General features: G+C 30.9%; 1 protein-coding gene across 1 annotated transcript in view; it reads right to left on the bottom strand.

The window, feature by feature from the left end:
- Window positions 1-14,958, bottom strand: part of LOC139481324 (gamma-aminobutyric acid type B receptor subunit 2-like) — a 33,632-nt gene extending 18,674 nt beyond the window's left edge. The window contains exons 1-9 of the mRNA XM_071264563.1: window positions 14,701-14,958; window positions 12,857-13,135; window positions 8,529-8,666; window positions 8,067-8,249; window positions 4,521-4,622; window positions 3,675-3,740; window positions 1,691-1,882; window positions 1,139-1,351; window positions 788-848 (exon numbers count right to left, since the gene is read on the bottom strand). Coding sequence (XP_071120664.1) covers window positions 788-848; window positions 1,139-1,351; window positions 1,691-1,882; window positions 3,675-3,740; window positions 4,521-4,622; window positions 8,067-8,249; window positions 8,529-8,666; window positions 12,857-13,105 — 1,204 coding nt within the window. The 5' untranslated portion in view covers window positions 13,106-13,135; window positions 14,701-14,958. The remainder of the gene's footprint in view (window positions 1-787; window positions 849-1,138; window positions 1,352-1,690; window positions 1,883-3,674; window positions 3,741-4,520; window positions 4,623-8,066; window positions 8,250-8,528; window positions 8,667-12,856; window positions 13,136-14,700) is intronic.
- Window positions 14,959-18,120: the final 3,162 nt, after the last annotated feature.

Raw genomic sequence — 18,120 nt, 5'->3', positions numbered from 1 at the left:
GATGGTTGTAAAACCTGCGATTGTTTCCTATCACTGATGACGAGTACACTATTACAATATCATCAAATGAGGGTACACATTGTGATGCAAGTATGCATTTTACCATTTGAAATTAAACAACGGGAAACGCGACGCACAACATACCCGCAAACAGGACAACTATTTGACGTGGGACATCAAAGCACATTACAGCACATTGTGTATACCTTTGGCCAACAGTAATACTTCTTTTATCATTATTCGTTAATAAAAATCATTTACTCTGCAATTAGTTACTATGAGTTGACCCCGTTATATAAAAACAAATATGTAAACGCGAAAACTACGAAAAAAGTCATATTTTAATTGACCTGACACAGTCCTTATTGTAAATCGCTAAGGTTCATTTAATTTAAAAATCAATCTGCAGTATACGTACCACTGAAACTGTATTATATAAGTTGCTCTGCACTGTGTTGGTGTGCTAGTACTACCAAACATTATGTTTTGTTCCATTGAAGAATATTTTAAAGCTGAATTATGTTGACAGTTATCAAGATAAATTAGTGGTGATGATATGTGTTTGGTTCATATATATACTTTGAAAAGTAAACCCTGTTTTGAATTTTGAGACGGACAACACTCTCTGTTCGAAGTGACTTTTTTTCAATACAACTTGGTTGTATTGATCTAGACTAACATTTCCGAAGTGGTTCTCTCGGTTTTTCGTTTGTAACCCGAATTTGGTTTCTTTCAATTGATTTTTAACTTTTGAACCGCGGTATACTACTGTTGTCTCTATCCATACCTTGCAGCTGCTTGATTGATACCAAACCAATTCTGTCTGGTCCGTCGAAGTGTACTCGTCCCTAATAAATAATTATTAAAAATATATTTTATCTGACACAAGTATATGTTGGTTGAAAATATATACTAGCAAAATTTTTATGTTTTAAAATGTTATTTTTGACATACCGGTACCCCGATTTAATTATTTTTTATGACATTATTTTAATTTTATAAAAAGAATTGAGTTGCAATGTTATAAGACATAATTTTACATTAGTATTACAAATTTGGTTTGGACAAGTACGTTAGAGTCATATGTATCTAAGTCAAACGTTTCTACAAAAAAGTATGATTTGATATAATAACTTACTGTAACTCCAATAAAGTCTGTTTCGTTTAACGCCAGTGCCATTGAATCACCCCTGAAAAAATGTTCTTCAACATTGGTAGGATATCTCCTGTTTCTAAGGATTGTATCAATGGCTTTAGCTATCACCCATATTCCATCAAATGCATAACCATGAAAAACACTAAACTCTCTGTCACGGACATCATTATAGTGTTTCTTGTATTCTTTAGGTGTCTAAAAATTAAATTAAAGCCTTATAACTTTTAAGCATCGGAAAAGCTTTACCCAAATCAGGAATGCTGAAAGCACAATTTTTCATCGATGAATGTGCCACTTGCATACTGATACAATGATCACCCTGGTTGATATTTAAAATTTATTTTCTATAAACTTTCTGTTAATAAAATGGTGAATATTCAAATCGCTAAGGGTTTTGTTTGCCTCGGAATGTACAAATTTATTTGGCTGCGAAACTGGTTTGATTTTAATTCGAGTGTTACGTGTATGTAGACGAAATACGGGGATGGCCAAATTGTGAGCCTGGTGTCTGAGTTTTTAACAGATAAAACATACCAAACCTGATGCCGTACGTTCATTGCTGTGTGTAAGGATTAAAGATTCCATCATAAGATATCCTTCAGCAGCTTGTAAAACTTCATGTTTTCTACACGGGACAGAAATATCTTTCGTACTAAACCATTTTTTCGAATAACCTCCAACTAAAATCCACTGATATTTTTTACCGTACATATTTTGCTGGAATGCCTGCAAGTAAAATGAAATTGTAGTATATGACTTGATTAAAGGACAGTGATACACTAACACAGTTTCTGCTGAAATTAAAAGTCTCATGATAATAATTGGTAAGATATAAACCAATGACAATTTTAAGCATTGAAAAAGGCCTTTGACATTTCAAACATCTTAGTTTATTTTTTCTTGCACGTTTTGTGTTGATGGAAAAGAAATAATTTATTTGGTTAAAATAAAACCGATAACCTCTTTAATGAATAGAATATTGTTCTTTTTATATATATATAAATTATAACACGCCCTTTTCCATATTGGCGCTGGTATCATCCCGAGACTCCCATATGGGTCGAAGGATGATACCAGGGCCAATATTGAAAAAAAAGTTATAATCTATTTATCACATATTAAAGTTCTGCAGAAAAGAGAAAAACAAATTCAATTATAACAATTAATGAAACATAACAGGTAAAAGTCTTAAACATTTTATCACAAAAGTGTCGTTAAGGATGCAATGACGTCACGTCATTTGGAATCAGGGCACAATATCAATATAATCTTTTTTTGCCCCGGGTAATTTTGAGGTTATTGCATATGCAAAACCTAAGGTATTCATAACAAATATGTGATAAATATTTATAAAGTTTCATTCCAGAAGATAGACTTAGGTTTTCTAAGATAATCAAGACAACATACTTTACTGATGACATGCATGGATGATCAGATCGCGTCAATTGAAAAAGACACACATCAAGGTAGTAAACTAAAACTTCGGGAATCGTACGTATGAACCGATACAGAAGCGCTATCTATGCGTCGAAATAATTAGCGTCTCTTGTTATGCATGCTTCACCCAAAATGATGATTTGTACCGAGTCAGCATTTCTCAATCAGAAATATGACAAAATTGGTAAAACAAAACCAGATCAACCGACTTTACTGATTTGAAAGACCAAAACATGTCGCTACTGAGTCGAAATACCGACACATTGTAATGAGCAACCAAATTGTAAATGTGATTTCAAAACTTATGTAGAGTTCATTTCAGTCCGTTCTCAATTATAATCCAATGTGAGCAGTTTTTTTTAGTATTAGAAGCACACGCCTGTTAATGAAGTCCGATTAATTTAAACATGCACGAGAGTAAGAATAAAAGTATACGTTACTCAACAACATTCATTTCAGAGCTAAGTGTGTGTTATGATTTCAACTTTCCAATTTTCTGTTTTCCAATTCTCAGCAGTAACATATAACAAAGATGTGGTATCATTGCCAATGCGACAACTCTCGACAAGAGACCAAAATGACACAGAAATTAACAACTATAGGTTACCGCACGGCGTTCAACAATGACCAAGGCCCATACTGCAAAGTCAGCTATAAAAGGCCCCGAAATGACAATGTAAAACAATTCAAATGAGAAAACTAACGGCCTTATTTTATATAAAAGAAATAAACGAAAAACAAATATGTAACACATAAACAAACGACAACAACTGAATGGTCAATTCAGAAGAACCCAAGAAAATTTGATGTCATAATTAATTTCCGACTTAATCATTTGCCGGGAACAGCTATTTCACCTGAGAGGAGAACATTTTTTTCACAATCGGTTGGGAAATGTGAAAATATATAGTGGAAAAAGTAGATAAACTGTAAAATAAAGGTGTGAACGATTGTTTGTGGAGGACTTGAATAATTCTAATGGAAGACATTTTATGATAAAGGGGTGATCAAATTATTGTGGAGCGAATGTTCTGATAAAAGAGGGATTTCAAAAAATCAACTTATTCCTATTCTTACTTACACTACAAAATATTTTCCTTGCCATCGTTTCGTTAAAGAAACCAACAATGATTCTGGCATCTAGTTTCTGTTAAAATAAAATACAAAATAAAATAGTTGAGAACGTCAACCTTATACATATATTAGTCGATAATTCTACACTTTCCGTCAGGATTTGCTGTTTACATCAAACAGCAAATCCTGACGGAAAGTGTAGAATTATTAATAATATTATTATTGCTCTATATTTTGAAGTTAGTTTTGCAATACAACCAGAATATATTTTTTTAATATTCGACAAACTGTCTACTGTGTTTTATATCCTGTGTTTTATAACCTGTGTTTTTTCCGTTATCTCAAATATTTTTCTATGGTGTTGTATTTTGTCTTTTTATAAATTGATATCCATTTGGTATGTATCCCTTTTGCGTAATATGTATTTATTTTTTTATTTGGTTTAAATTGCTACGTTACCTGTTCCTACTAAAGTTTTTGTCTAGAATCATTTGTTTATTTTTTACTTTCAGTAAATAGAAAATTTATGAAACCTTTAAATAATCAAATTACTATGGGAAATATATCCCGGGCATAGATTGACTTAGCTGCATTTAACTGGTTTTTTTTCGGAATTTACCATTCAAATGTTTTTTTACTAAGTATTTTATTTTACTTTTCAACTGTTTTCTTCGAGTGACACTGCCGAGTCTTATGTAGACGATTCACGTCTGACGTACCAAAATATAAGCCTTGTATCTTTGATGAAAATTTTACTCAATCGAAAATGCGGAATATTTTAGATTAACTTGAACGATAATGACCTAGTGTTGTCATTCGGGCATAATTCTGATTGGTAAAACATATTGGATACCTTTATATTTTCGACAGCTGAGCTTGGATCATCGAGAAAACTCTCCACCTTTAAAACTTCTATATTGGCATCATCGATGACTTGTATAAACTTATTGTGTGCCTATTTAAAAAAATGACATGTTATGAGTAAAAAAAAATCATCAAAGTAAAAGTGTGATTTAGCAGTATTGTCTTGTTTCTTCTCACTTCAAGAAAACAAATCAAGCCGTCGTTACACAAAAAACAAAAAAGGTTCTGAATATTGTATTTTCCATCGGACGTTAAGTAGCAGTGATCATTCAAACAAAAACATGATTATCTTGAGTCTTAAAATAAAATTAAACAATATCTAAAATGTCAAAAAACTATTTTCTGGCTAAATGTATGACATATTGTTACTTGAATTATAGGAAACTTAATTAATTTAAATTCGCCTCAGTCTTTGTTTGTCAATGCAATATTCAGTCTCTACGAGTTCCTAGCCAAAATGATGGTCATAAATCTAGTTAATGATGTTTAAATGCATATCATAGATAAGCTTGATTATTAATAGCAACTTTCCACTTACATCTTTCATGGATATATTAACAGTGGTTATAATAAAATGTTAATCCCACTCCATGTAAATGCTTTCTTGTGTGTGTGACTCAAAAGAGCAAAATTTAATTTGTAAATGCACATGAATCATCAAATTGATTACATGTTCAATATTCATTAAAGTTGATGAGACAATTAAGCAATCATCAAATACAGTGTCAATGAATTAGGGTTCTGTTCTGTTTGTCATTGTTTGCTGTCAGAAAAAACAGGAGACAATTAATACGAAATTGTTTTGGTATAATAAATTCGTTTGGTGTAAAAGGTCAGGAAACTATTAAACAAATTAAATTTAAAGTCACATACTAAAACTCTTCTCCCAGCTTTGCATTAAAACTGCTCTGTATTAATCCTGTAGCTGCCGATTGAGAAACCTTTAAGATTGTACATCGTTCAGTAAGAATATAAATTCTATAAATTTAAGAACATAAAGAGCTAGTAAAACAGAAGTCATGTCGATGTGCGAGATTTTGTAAAGAAAAGTCAACATATCAAAGGTGACATTATAACTGCATAGGGAAATTAAATCAATGGACTTCTGATTAAACCAGGATTACATTATATCACAAGTTCTACAAGTAAATACAATTTATAACGGATCAAACTGATACAGAGAAACTTAATAATTCTGACTCAATGTTATGAAAGTATTTGTATTGAACATTTTACTGAATATTTTTGTAGAAAAAAAAATATTTATCCGTTTTGTCAATTCAGTTTGTATTAATCATAACTCCTACAGCTAACATTGAGCTTTTAATGTCTGTAGGTCATCATATTTTTTGGAAACGTTGAGGGAACAGATAAATCCAGAGATAAATAAGACTGATCCCCCCCATTTTTTTTTTTTACAAAAATGTACATGTATACTAGGATATAGATCTGATATATCATTGAAAAGGATTTAATTTGGCAAATAACTCATTGATATGATTGTATAACCTGAGTTTTATATAAAATTTTAGGGTCAGGACATGAGCAGAACAAAAAGAAGGAAGTGGATGGAAATATTTATTCTTAACAAACTGGATCTAAAAGATGCACAAAACTACGGAAGCGTATTATAGCCACACATTTGTTTTTAAATTTTTCTTCCTATGTTTGCGTTATAACGCAAATATCTTGATTTCAATTATTCATTAAGTTTTGTATATATGTCCGTCTGCCATTCATTTCGGATGTGATTTACTAGTAGATAAAAAAAAAAGAAACATACATACAAGGCCAAATCATTATAATAAATATGCATAGTAATAATGGAATACTTGAAGTGCAATTATACATAAATTAAGACTGATTTGTGCATCAGAAAAGTATATAATTTAACAAGAAAATAGATGTAGTTTAGTATATAGTCATATTTAAATTGAAAGATCAAAAATAATGTCATACAATTGTGAAACCTCCAAGTCAAATAGACAAAATGATCTTTCTGCTTTAAAATGAATTATTTATAAGGAAACTTTTTTTAAATATCAGAATATGATCAAGATTCTTTGATAGAAAATCATTGAATTTTCATTTCAATATCATGAAGTATTTTTAAGATGCTTGGGTAGCAATTTGAATAGAGAGAACATAATTTTATTAATAAAACAGCTTCATTCTATACATTTATTGCCAAAGGGTAGCTTGTTTGAATCTAACCTACTTTACACAGTTCTCAAACGAGAGCTTACTTTGGAAGTATATTTATATTCGGTTATAGCTATATTAGCAGGGTTGATTTTTTTCTTAGGTATAACCTCAATTTACTGAATTTTGTTTTGTAATATATATACTAGTAGTAACATGGATATCGTTTTGGGGACCTTTATAGTTTGTTGTTCAGTGTGAGCCAATGCTCCGTGTTGAAGACCGTACTTTGGCCTATGATGGTTTACTTATACGAATAGTGACTTAGATGGAGAGTTTTCTTATTATTGGCACTCATACCACATCTTCTTATATTATTCTGCTCATTATTAGTCAATGATAGGATCTAATTATTCAAGCATTTTACCACATATTTTGCAATGACTACAAAGGTGATAAATTTTAATATATACAGCCTCCTCCTTTAATAACTACTGTTTCCTTTGAATCTTAAATAAGAAATAAGATAAAACAAATGTTTGCGTTATAACATAGGAAGAAAAACAACAAAAAAAATAAAAATGTGTGGCGCTAATACGCTTCCGTACAAAACACACATATTTTTGATGTAAAATACTCCTCAATGTCTGCAACGGTTATCGTTATTTAGTATTTTTCACCAATTATTTAACATTATTCCAGCAAATGACTTTGACTGCGTAAATAAGTTACGTTCAAAAAGTTGTTCGATTTAGACAGTTTTCGATGCAAATTATATTTGGTTTTCAGAGGGCTTTCGATACATAAGTGCATATACAGAAGTTGAAAATTCATAAAAAGGATAACAGTTGTTTTTTTTTTAAATTTGGACAGTACACTGACCTCACAAACGAAATACCAGGACCTACGAAAGAATATAGATGTTTAAACAAAGACAAACACCAATGAACTGTTCATAGTTCAGAAAGCATACACAATGTGGTAGAAAAACCGGTTGTACTTGCGAAAACCCTCCCACCCCTTTTTAACTTTGTAGAAAGTGTGTCGAAAAACAAACACACTGAAAGTTGTGCACATGCAGTGTAGATACATTACGAATTTTGCTAAATTATACAATCATCTTGCATAATAAACTTTACAATGCACAGTTACAGATTATATAAAATGTTTGTATTATTTGAGTCTTGTGTCGCGCATCTATTCATGTGGTCACATATGGTCAGTTTGAAATTATAAAAATAAATCGAAACTACTTGACAGTCTATACGTTTGAAATATAAGTAACCATTTAATATAACCATAGAGCTGCCTATTGTTTAAGGAATTAACTAAGTCTGTTTTAATTCAATAATAACGGTCAAATGTAACTAGCTTTCATTTTAATATAACGTACAATACCGTATCTGTCAGATTCTATCGATGCATCTTGAAATAAGGTCGCCACTCTTGTCCAATTATATCGCTTTAGAAATGCCACTTTGGCGGGGTTAAAATCTCTATCGCTTGGAACTGTCCGAAAGAAATTAGAATATGTTGATCTGTCTGACAGCTTTGGATCAGTGTCGGCATATGACAACTGTAAATGATGAAATATCAATATTAACGTCTGTTCTCTAACTTCCCTGAATATGTAATTTCATAGATAATAAACATAGTTGGAAAAAAGAAAAAACCCATAAACTTGACAGTTTGATATTAAAATACCGGTTTCTTTCAAAAGGTAATATGTTTTGAGAATGCAATTTTCTGTAATTTAACAAAAAGTAATTCAGGTATTTTGAATTATGTAGTTCCAAACATAACCAAAATTATCAACGCATTCAACACGTGCCAAAACATAAATCTTTCTACTTACTTGAGACATATTCCACCACTTTGATATTTGTGCTAAAGGACCAGTAACGTTAGGACATGCATCTCCAAATAACATTACTTTTGTTGTATTTTCATGCATCATGTCGAAAAATATCTTTGTTGCTTTAGCCATGTCACACTGAAAAAAAACATTGCATCGCTCATTTAATGCAGCATACAATTTGTTCAATCTGATTAAAATTCTGATCCATATAAGTCGCGAGCTTGAGTATAAGGACAATAAATTAGAATTCTGTATTCTAATTATTTTGTCATTCATTTATATTTCTAAAATGTTTTGAATCATTTGATTTTGTTTTAAATATGTTGAAGAATTAAGTCGATGTTTGCCCTCAATAGCACGTAATTACATAATTTTTATATCAATGCTTACTTAACCGGTGATATAGTGATTCTTGTGTCCGCCATCCTCCTAGATTTCAAAGTATCTTGCAGTTTTTCCAGTTTATTTTATCGTCGTATGATATGATTGGTAGAGCTTACATGTACCAATATATGTATTTTACCATATCTTGGCAAGAGAAGAGGGAGAGTTTTGGTACACTTTTTTTATCTACTAAAAAATGATTGTTTTATACATTTCTTCAATTTATATATTTTTCAAAAGAGTGGAAGTCGTTCCAACCAATTACTATAATTCTACATTTTCTCCCTATATTTGTTCTTGAAAAATAATGACGGTAGTCCATCAATCTTGTTCAGATATTAGTTATCTTATAGATACATTAACCTTATAAATCTAGTTCTATGCTAATGTTACACTTCTGATGTAATACTGTATGAACATCTGCCAGACGTGTTTCTATTTCTATTTCAATTCTTGTTGATTCAATAAACCAGAAAGTGAATTTGCCGAGTAACACAATTACTGCTACATTATTTGAAATACAATATAAATGAGGAATTATAATAGTACCAACGGGATTCGCACGTTTTTAATTCGAGCGTCACTGACGATTCTGATGTAGACGAAACGCTCGTCCGGCGTACAAAATGTTTATCCTGATATCAATAATGAGTATTTTTACAGATATCAGACACGAAAACTAAGACATATTCTCGAACCCTGAAATAAGTATTCTCGTTTTTATATTTTTTGTATCTCTCTCATGCATATCAGTTCAAAATGAAACATTAAAGAGCGGTCCATCAAAGACATATAACGTAATTACTTTGAATAAATTGACTTTATCGACGTATATATTCATTATTTCGATATCATAACTAGGACTTACAAAGCTAAAAAAAAAGGCAACAGTAGTATACCGCTGTTCAAAAATCGTAAATAGATTGTTTAAATATTTACACGTAATACTATTACCGATAGTAATGTTAATGATATGTGCTTCTGAAACACATCTTTATCAAGTCTTCAGTAAACCACAGTAACGAAAACGTCACTCGTTTAAGTTAAAAATTGTTTAGGAATTGGTTAAAAACTTACGATAACGTTTTATAAAAAATAAACCAAAAGTTTTCAGTGTAACAAGTCGTGATTGTGCAGACTCAAGGAATACACGAATTGCGGATCTTAGGTACAATGTACAAGCAAAATGAACACAGTTTGATAAAATGGTCATTATATTCTATGGCTTGTTAGATATGAATAAAAACAGATGTGAGATATACGTCAATAAGACAAACACCAACAGACATCCAGATAGTAATACACAATTGTAAAACAACCCTTATACAATATATGTCAATGTCTCAATCTCCAATAGATGAGAAATATCGTGAACTAATTCAATAAAGATTCTAAAGACCTGACATTTATCAAAAATTAAAATAACAAAAATACAAAACTCCGAGGATATTCAAAGCGGAACGTACTTAATCAAATTGCAAAATCAAAAGCCCAAACACATCAAACGAATGGATAACAATTGTCATATTCCTGACTTAGAACAGTCATTTTCATATGTAGAAATGGAGGATGAAAGCCGGTTTTATAGCTAGCTAGTCCTCGTACTTGTATGCCGGTGTATTAAATTCCAAATATATGTATAATAAAACATGTTACGATAAACCCAGTTATAAGTCTAATTCGGTAGATCACATTCGGGGAAATTTGACAGAGGATAATGGGAATATATCTGCTATCATCTGTAAAACGGATATTCCATAACCGTAAAATTTACGATGGAATGATTTGATCTTTGATTTTGATTTTAATTTTTGTTTACTAATGATTGACTTAATTAGCTATAGTAACAGTAAACATAACTTTTATCAATAATATTAGATCCTGAATGAGGGATTCTGCACTATATACTTTGATGCTTCTTTGTTATTAGGAAAAGAAAGTTGATACAACAGAAGGTACATGTTGTTACAATTTCAAAGCAAGAGTGTTCATTATCCGTGATACTGAAATCACTGTATCATTTTAAAAACAGAATTGCATTAACTGTTTGAATACGCTCTGTGTCGTAACATTTGATGTCTTATGTGAAATTAATCCAATTTGATTTCAACACAGAAACTGCAAACACAATTAGCTTTGCTTCTGTTATCTGCGTGACTGCATTAAAAGATTTAATATAACTAAAATACAATGTGTCGTCAGAGTTTATGTAAATGAAATTTGCCACCAGTGCACTGTTCGATTGTAAAAACGGTCAACTTTCCTTTTAAACGAGAGTAACCTTAGCACTAGACAGTGTAAAAGGGTTTTCCCACTTCGTTGGTAGGTTGATACATTGTATGTACCATTTGATAGTGAAAAAGGGTCTTCCAACTTTATTTGTCGATTAATATATATTATACAGTGTAAACAGGTCCTCAAACTTCGTTTGTCGGTTTATATATAATTGTATCATTAGACCGTGTAAATTATCTTTCAACTTCGTTTGTCAGTTTAAAGGGTCTTCCAACTTCATCTGTTTGTTTACATATAAAATTAAATGGTGTTAAGGGTCTACCAACTTTATTTGGCGATTTATATATATCATTAGACTGTGTAAAAGGGTCTTCTAACTTCGTTTGTCGGTTTATAGATATTGGTAGCATAAGACAGTGAAAATGGGTCTTTCAACTTCGTTTGGCGGTTTATATTTAGCATTAGACAGTATAAAAGGGTCGTTCAACATCGTTTGGCAGTTTAATTAATGCACTAGACAGTGTAAAATGGTCCTCCAACTTTCAACTTCATTTGGCGGATTGCAAAATTGGAACAATAACTGAAAAGTTCTTGAAAAGTGGTCTAGTGATATATATTATATATACAAACCGCCTAAAAGGGACTTTACTTGTACTTCAATGAAGTTTTATTGTTTTTTACCGATCATTTGGTATGCAAAATTTTGCGATTCCTTATCATTTATTTTATAAAGTTTAAACATTGCAGAGAATACTCAATCTATCCAGCAATCTTGATAGACAGATACTGTAACTTAGTGCACAAGTTAGACTTTAATAAAAACAGATTTTACCTTATTTCTATTTATTAAGCCTATTGATTACATTTCATAACTTTAATGAAAATTTCAATGACAAGAATGGCCAAACAATTTTACGCTAAAAGTCGCTTCGATTAATTTTGAGGTGTCCACAATGATGTTTGAATAAAACTGATATGAAAGAGTATAATTGTTTGAAATTTTAACTATCAAGTCAGGAATATGACAGCTATTATCATTTCGTTTGATTTGTTTGAGCTTTTAGTTTTGACATCTGATTACGGACTTTCTAGTTTGAATTAAATTTAAATGTTAACTGGTGTGAAGAACCGTTTTGATGCAACTCAGTTAACTTGCCCTATGATTGAAAGTGACAAACTACGTGTAGAACTATGAAAATTAAAGTGGTGTCCTGAAAGATCATAACGAACCCTTATTGACCCCCATATAAGTATAACATTTCAAGATCAAAAGTTGAAGAAAATTGACGCATAACTATATGAGAAATTTAAACGAAATCAGATTAACAAGTTTTTAAAATAAAGCGTTGCAATACATGTTCCAACATAGGCCAACTGAAAAGATTTTTTTGACGGACTGAGTCTACAAAATTTCCGGATTTTGGTAAATATTAAAATATCAAGTCATGATCAGTAGCTTATTTTTTATTATAATAAATATAATGTTTAAAGAAATGTTTTGCGACACAATTGCTTAATGTTTCCAGTTCAAGACACTAATGGACGATGAATTCTTGAAATATAAATATAGTAGGGTTAACAAATAAACTGTTTTGAAATCATATATCTCGTTCCTAGTGAAATTGGAATAACATAAAATTTTGTGGCATTTTGTTTAAATTAAATTAATTTCTGCAGCTCTAATTGAAGTAATTTCTTATAAGTACCTGTGTATCATTCCAGGTCATCTGCAGATCATATCCTGGAAGTATTTCGGTATTATTATTAACCATGTCCAGTGCCAACTTCACAGCAGGTCTAACACCACGGCCAATTTCTCCGGCCTCTATGTCATATGACGTCGGAAATAATCCTGCGATAACAATTTCAGTAAGCCGATTTTCGGGTTCAGCATAAATCCTTTCAAAATACAGGGTAACAACAATCCATATGGAATAAGAAAATCTACGATCCATTCCGCTACTTGAAATTCAGAATAAAAGAATCTAAAAATAAAAACTTTGAATTAGAACTCTGAAGTCATGTACAAAAATCTTTAAATTATTGTGGTATATCCTGTTTGAAAGTAATAACGTATGTTTTAAATGTTCTCACATAGACTCAGGAAACATAGTCAAATTACGATACCAGATATACCATTTCCTGATAAACATGAAATAATCGATTCAAATTATACCTATTTTCATTTTATTTAAGAACACATTTGTTGGCAAAATAAAACTAGTAACTCCCAATGGATTATTCAATAAATCGGATACAAGATCGCTATGACAGAAACATATTTCCAAAGAGATTGTCAATTATAGAATGATGCAGTGTTTCCTATCAGATCGGATTAAATCTTCGACAATATACCACTGACACGTACAAATCAGAATATATTATAAGGTATTGACAAAAAACTTGCTATAAAAGATGATTGAGACGTCTAACGGAGCGGATGGTGACTTTCAAATTGGTTCTGATAATTTACAGCTCTGATGTGTCAAAACCCTGCATGAATAACCTTACGAGCTTTGCCAAACTCAAAAAAAGCTGAATGTCCTTAACTAATAAAACAGTTTGTGAAATCGAGAGTAAAATGTATTGAAATTGCAATTTACATACTGAAATTTATTTTCATTGTTATATTGCTTTTAATCCATACACTTTTCTATGTCAATTTTGGTATTATTGTTCTTATCTAGTATTGTAATTCATCTGGCATTAATAAAGGTTTTGTCGTGATATATTTATTGGACACACTCTACTGAATACATTCATGTTTATGCATATATTTCTGCTCTTTGGTCGGGTAGTTGTCTCTTTGACACATTCCCCATTTCCAATTTCAATATTATTGCAGGTAAAGAGTATCTGTCGATTTCCCTGGTTCCCTGAATTGAGTGATTTAGATTCTGTACTATATATGTTGTTTTAAAATGAAGTGGCCGTATGGAACACACTTCACACTTCTACACTGCAATTGATATAGACTTTTTGATTTAAAACAAATCAAATACATATCTTTGAAATGAGAGCCCGACATATTCCTGATGAAAAATCAAATTGTAGCTTTTAAATATAGTCAAAATTAAATCTAGTTTTCAAAGGAAAGAGTTAACAGAACAACTAATACAACTGAAAAAAATACTTATTACTAAGATAATTATGTTAATATAATTCTATTTTAGATCTATATTAGAAAATATTGTACAATTACGTTAATACTTTAGACCTATTATCAATATATTAACAAATATACTTGAACAGAGTAACATGAGTAAGGACATGCCAGAAGTACGAAATTTGGATAACATACTTAAAAATTAAGCAATGACAACTTCGGATATATTGTAATTTTCTGATATCTTTATCATCTGTTAGAAATAAATATTGCAAATTATTTTCATAAATTAGACAAAAGCCTTGACATGCACTTAAAAATTACAAATGAAAAGATTTATCATTGTCTTTTAATTCCTCTACAGATAAAGCTTTGACTGACAAAACAAGTTCACGATATAGATAATTTTGTTGTAAATGTATAGTACAAACATCGAAAACTTACAAGAAAGGTTAATAATCCGAAATTTCATATACTATTTTAGCACATTTTGTCCGATGACGTAACATATCAGACTAATTCCGTTACAATAGACTGCTGACATTCGATATCACGTTCACACCAGAATATATTCTATTATCTATTGACATTAATCTGAGCATAAAGTATTTTAATAATTAATTCTTAGAGCACAGACGATGGCAATTATTATACTTGGAACGCAATATGTGCCACTGGTCTGTCATCACTCATTTAGAAAATATACTAACTGATCAGACTGTCAAATGTTCAATAAAGGAATAAGTAACCGGCGGTCAAGCTCTGAAATATTACTAAAAGTACAATCCATCAATGCAAATTACATTTTGTTTTATACATTGTATATTGCTTAATGAAATATCCATATATGAATGAAGCTTTTTAGCAAAGAATATCTTATTAAATTATTATTCCGTTCATAACAGAGTTTAGAAAATGTAAATTCTTTAGAAAACATTACAATTTATGCACAGAACGGTACATGAGCACGCTGCAATTTAAGAAAAAATATATTTATCAAGTAACTGAAGTCATGACATTATACTTGTACATTACCACGTCCTAACGTCGTATACCGTACATTCATGTATACATGTATAAATGTGGTTTTGCTGGAATGTACAAAAGAACGTTGTTGTTTTTCTGATATTAATTTCAATAATTTTTAGATTACAACAAAATGACGAATTCAAAAAGACGGGATATAGCTATAGTGTCAGTCAATTTTTTTAAATTTTATTTCACTATTCACCGCTTCAACTTGAATAATGGAATATAAACTATTTCATCATTCATTATTCAGAACTTTACATTGAATAGTGAACAGTTAACTATTTCATTAATCATTATTGAATTTTGAATAATGAAAAATGAATAATGGACGTACTTCAGCGGGGTTACAAAAGACCGGTAGAGGAAATTCTCATTTGAAACTTGTGATTTTCAAGTCCCAACTGTAATTAATTTCTACTTGGAACTGAGATATTGAACATAACCGCACCGGTCTTCCATTCATTACAGCAATACCAATACGTTTAAATGAAAATATACAAATATACCACTGATGCAGCTAACTCGGCGGGATTCATTTATCAAGTATACTTCATGATATAATCGGTAATACAAATAATAAGTTATCAATGATTTAGAATGTAAAAATGTGGGTCTGAATTTTACCTTATTTAAGGACGAAGTATGTACAAATTGATAGATATTTTTTCCAGACAATCGTTGGAAAATCATGAGCAAATGGAAAGTATGTTATACCGCCCGAATACAAAGCTGAAAAGTCCACACCCAATTGAGTAGCGGGCACTTTGTTTTTGACCACAAATGACGGTTAAGAAGATTTTTGATGATTATTGATTAGTATTTAGGGAAATTCTAGTAGAATATATTAATCGTATTCCACATACGAAGAAGATGAATTGACTTTTGATGGCGACAAAAATATCGCGTTTCTTCAGAGGTAATAGGTTTGAATAAATCTGTTATCAATTTCTATTTCTTGGTATTAGCAGTAATATAAGAAGCAATGAATATTTACATAATTCGTCTCTCTTCGTAATTAAAATTTTCAAATTGTTCTCCATTTTCTACTGTAGTGTGCATTTATGCTTTGGAAATTTACACTGGGCAACAGTTACAAATAAGTTTTGAATATAAGGTTACCTCAGTGTTGAATGTTGTTGGAATGCTATTGGCACTTCAAACGTATATTTGCATGCAGTATCATTTGGCAGTTGATATTTAAAAAAATACATTCAACTTGAGACCTTATAAATTTGTCATACACCTTTTTGTAGAGTGTTAAAGTAGAGTAGACTATAGTAAATATGAAAAAGGAAGATGTGGTGTCAAGTGACATAGAACCTTACAGATAGATGTCCTTTATTCAAGAGATCAGCTCATAAGTATTAAAACATTTTTGTTCTTCTTAAAACTAAATTTTATTAACATATTTACATTTGTTGATAGGTACATCAAATACCTGTACCTTATACCTTGAATATTAAAGATACCATCATCGCCTTGTCACTGTCACAAATATGAAAAGATTATTACGGTATCTTGACCCCTATATGCATGCCTTTTTATTACTTGCCTCGTTGTTTTGCTGTCTTTTTGAGTTTTTTATGATTGATTTTCTCACTTTTACGTAGAATTTGAATTTGATTTAAAGACTTGCATACGCAGTCAATTATTTATAAGGGAAGATAAGCGTGTGGAAACTGCTTCTGAACATCACAAAAAACAGTATGATTTGTTTTTTGAATTTAATAGCCGATTGAAAAATCAAAAGGGGAAGTGTCATTTAACTGGTGCCGTTAAGGCTTGTGAATTAGTTTCCTTTCCGCGATTTTTTTTCATATGTTTGATATAGCTATCTGTTTTAACGAAATATAGAAATAAGACAAAGGTTTGAAGTTGTCTTACTGGCAATCCTATAAGTTATCAAACCACGTAGAAGTTAGCCTCTCATCGTACGGCCTTTAACAATGATTAAAAATCCATATTACATATCAAGATAATATATACAAATCCATGCGCATATTTCATTATACACCTTGTTTTCATTGACGATTAGTTTTAACTGCAGTTTATCCTTTCAACAATTTATTATTTTAAGAAAACACTGAAGGCATATAACATATATATCAAGGATTTTATTTTCACATGCTTTCGTGTTCGATTAAAGCTTTTTGTTTAATGAGGAAGACGAAATAATTGAATAATTGATATTCCGGTATCATGATTTTTAATTAATCTATCTTCTTCTTTGGAAAACATAACAGGACACATTTTGATACAGCATCAGCAAAAATCGATCGATCGTCATTTGCCTTCGTCCAGCACTTTGATCAATTAAAACAATTATCTCTTCGTCTGTGTTATCAAATCGGTCATTTCTCTCGCGAAGAAATAAATTGAGCTTTGGTAGTGTTGACAATAGAATTCGTCAGCTGTAATCTGTTTCAATACAGCTAGAGATTAATTTCTGTGGATGTGTATCAAAACGCAATTTAGAAGCCAAGAATTGAATTAATCAACAAATAACAAGAATTCGAATCGACATAGATTGATATGCGAGTGTCAGTTTACATTAACGTTGTCACTTATTGACTAGGAAATAATTTTAACATAGTCCAAGAACCGGGATACGAACAGACGTGTTGGATCATACACACAAATGAACATCTAACTGGTTAAACTAAAGATACGCCACAACTTAATATGCCTAGACAGAGATTTGAAGCTTGTTTTTTTTACTTGCATAACATCTAGTGGCATTGAATTTGATTGGATTTAGTTGTCCAGTGGCTCCACTTTGTTTGAGATGAAGAGTTCAACGTATTGTACATGTTTTGAGGTGCTTATACTAGT

Source organism: Mytilus edulis, chromosome 7, assembly GCF_963676685.1.
Source record: "Mytilus edulis chromosome 7, xbMytEdul2.2, whole genome shotgun sequence".
In the NCBI taxonomy this organism is placed as follows: domain Eukaryota; kingdom Metazoa; phylum Mollusca; class Bivalvia; order Mytilida; family Mytilidae; genus Mytilus; species Mytilus edulis.
Note: the sequence above shows the minus strand (reverse complement) of the source record. Positions and strands in the feature narration are given on the sequence as shown.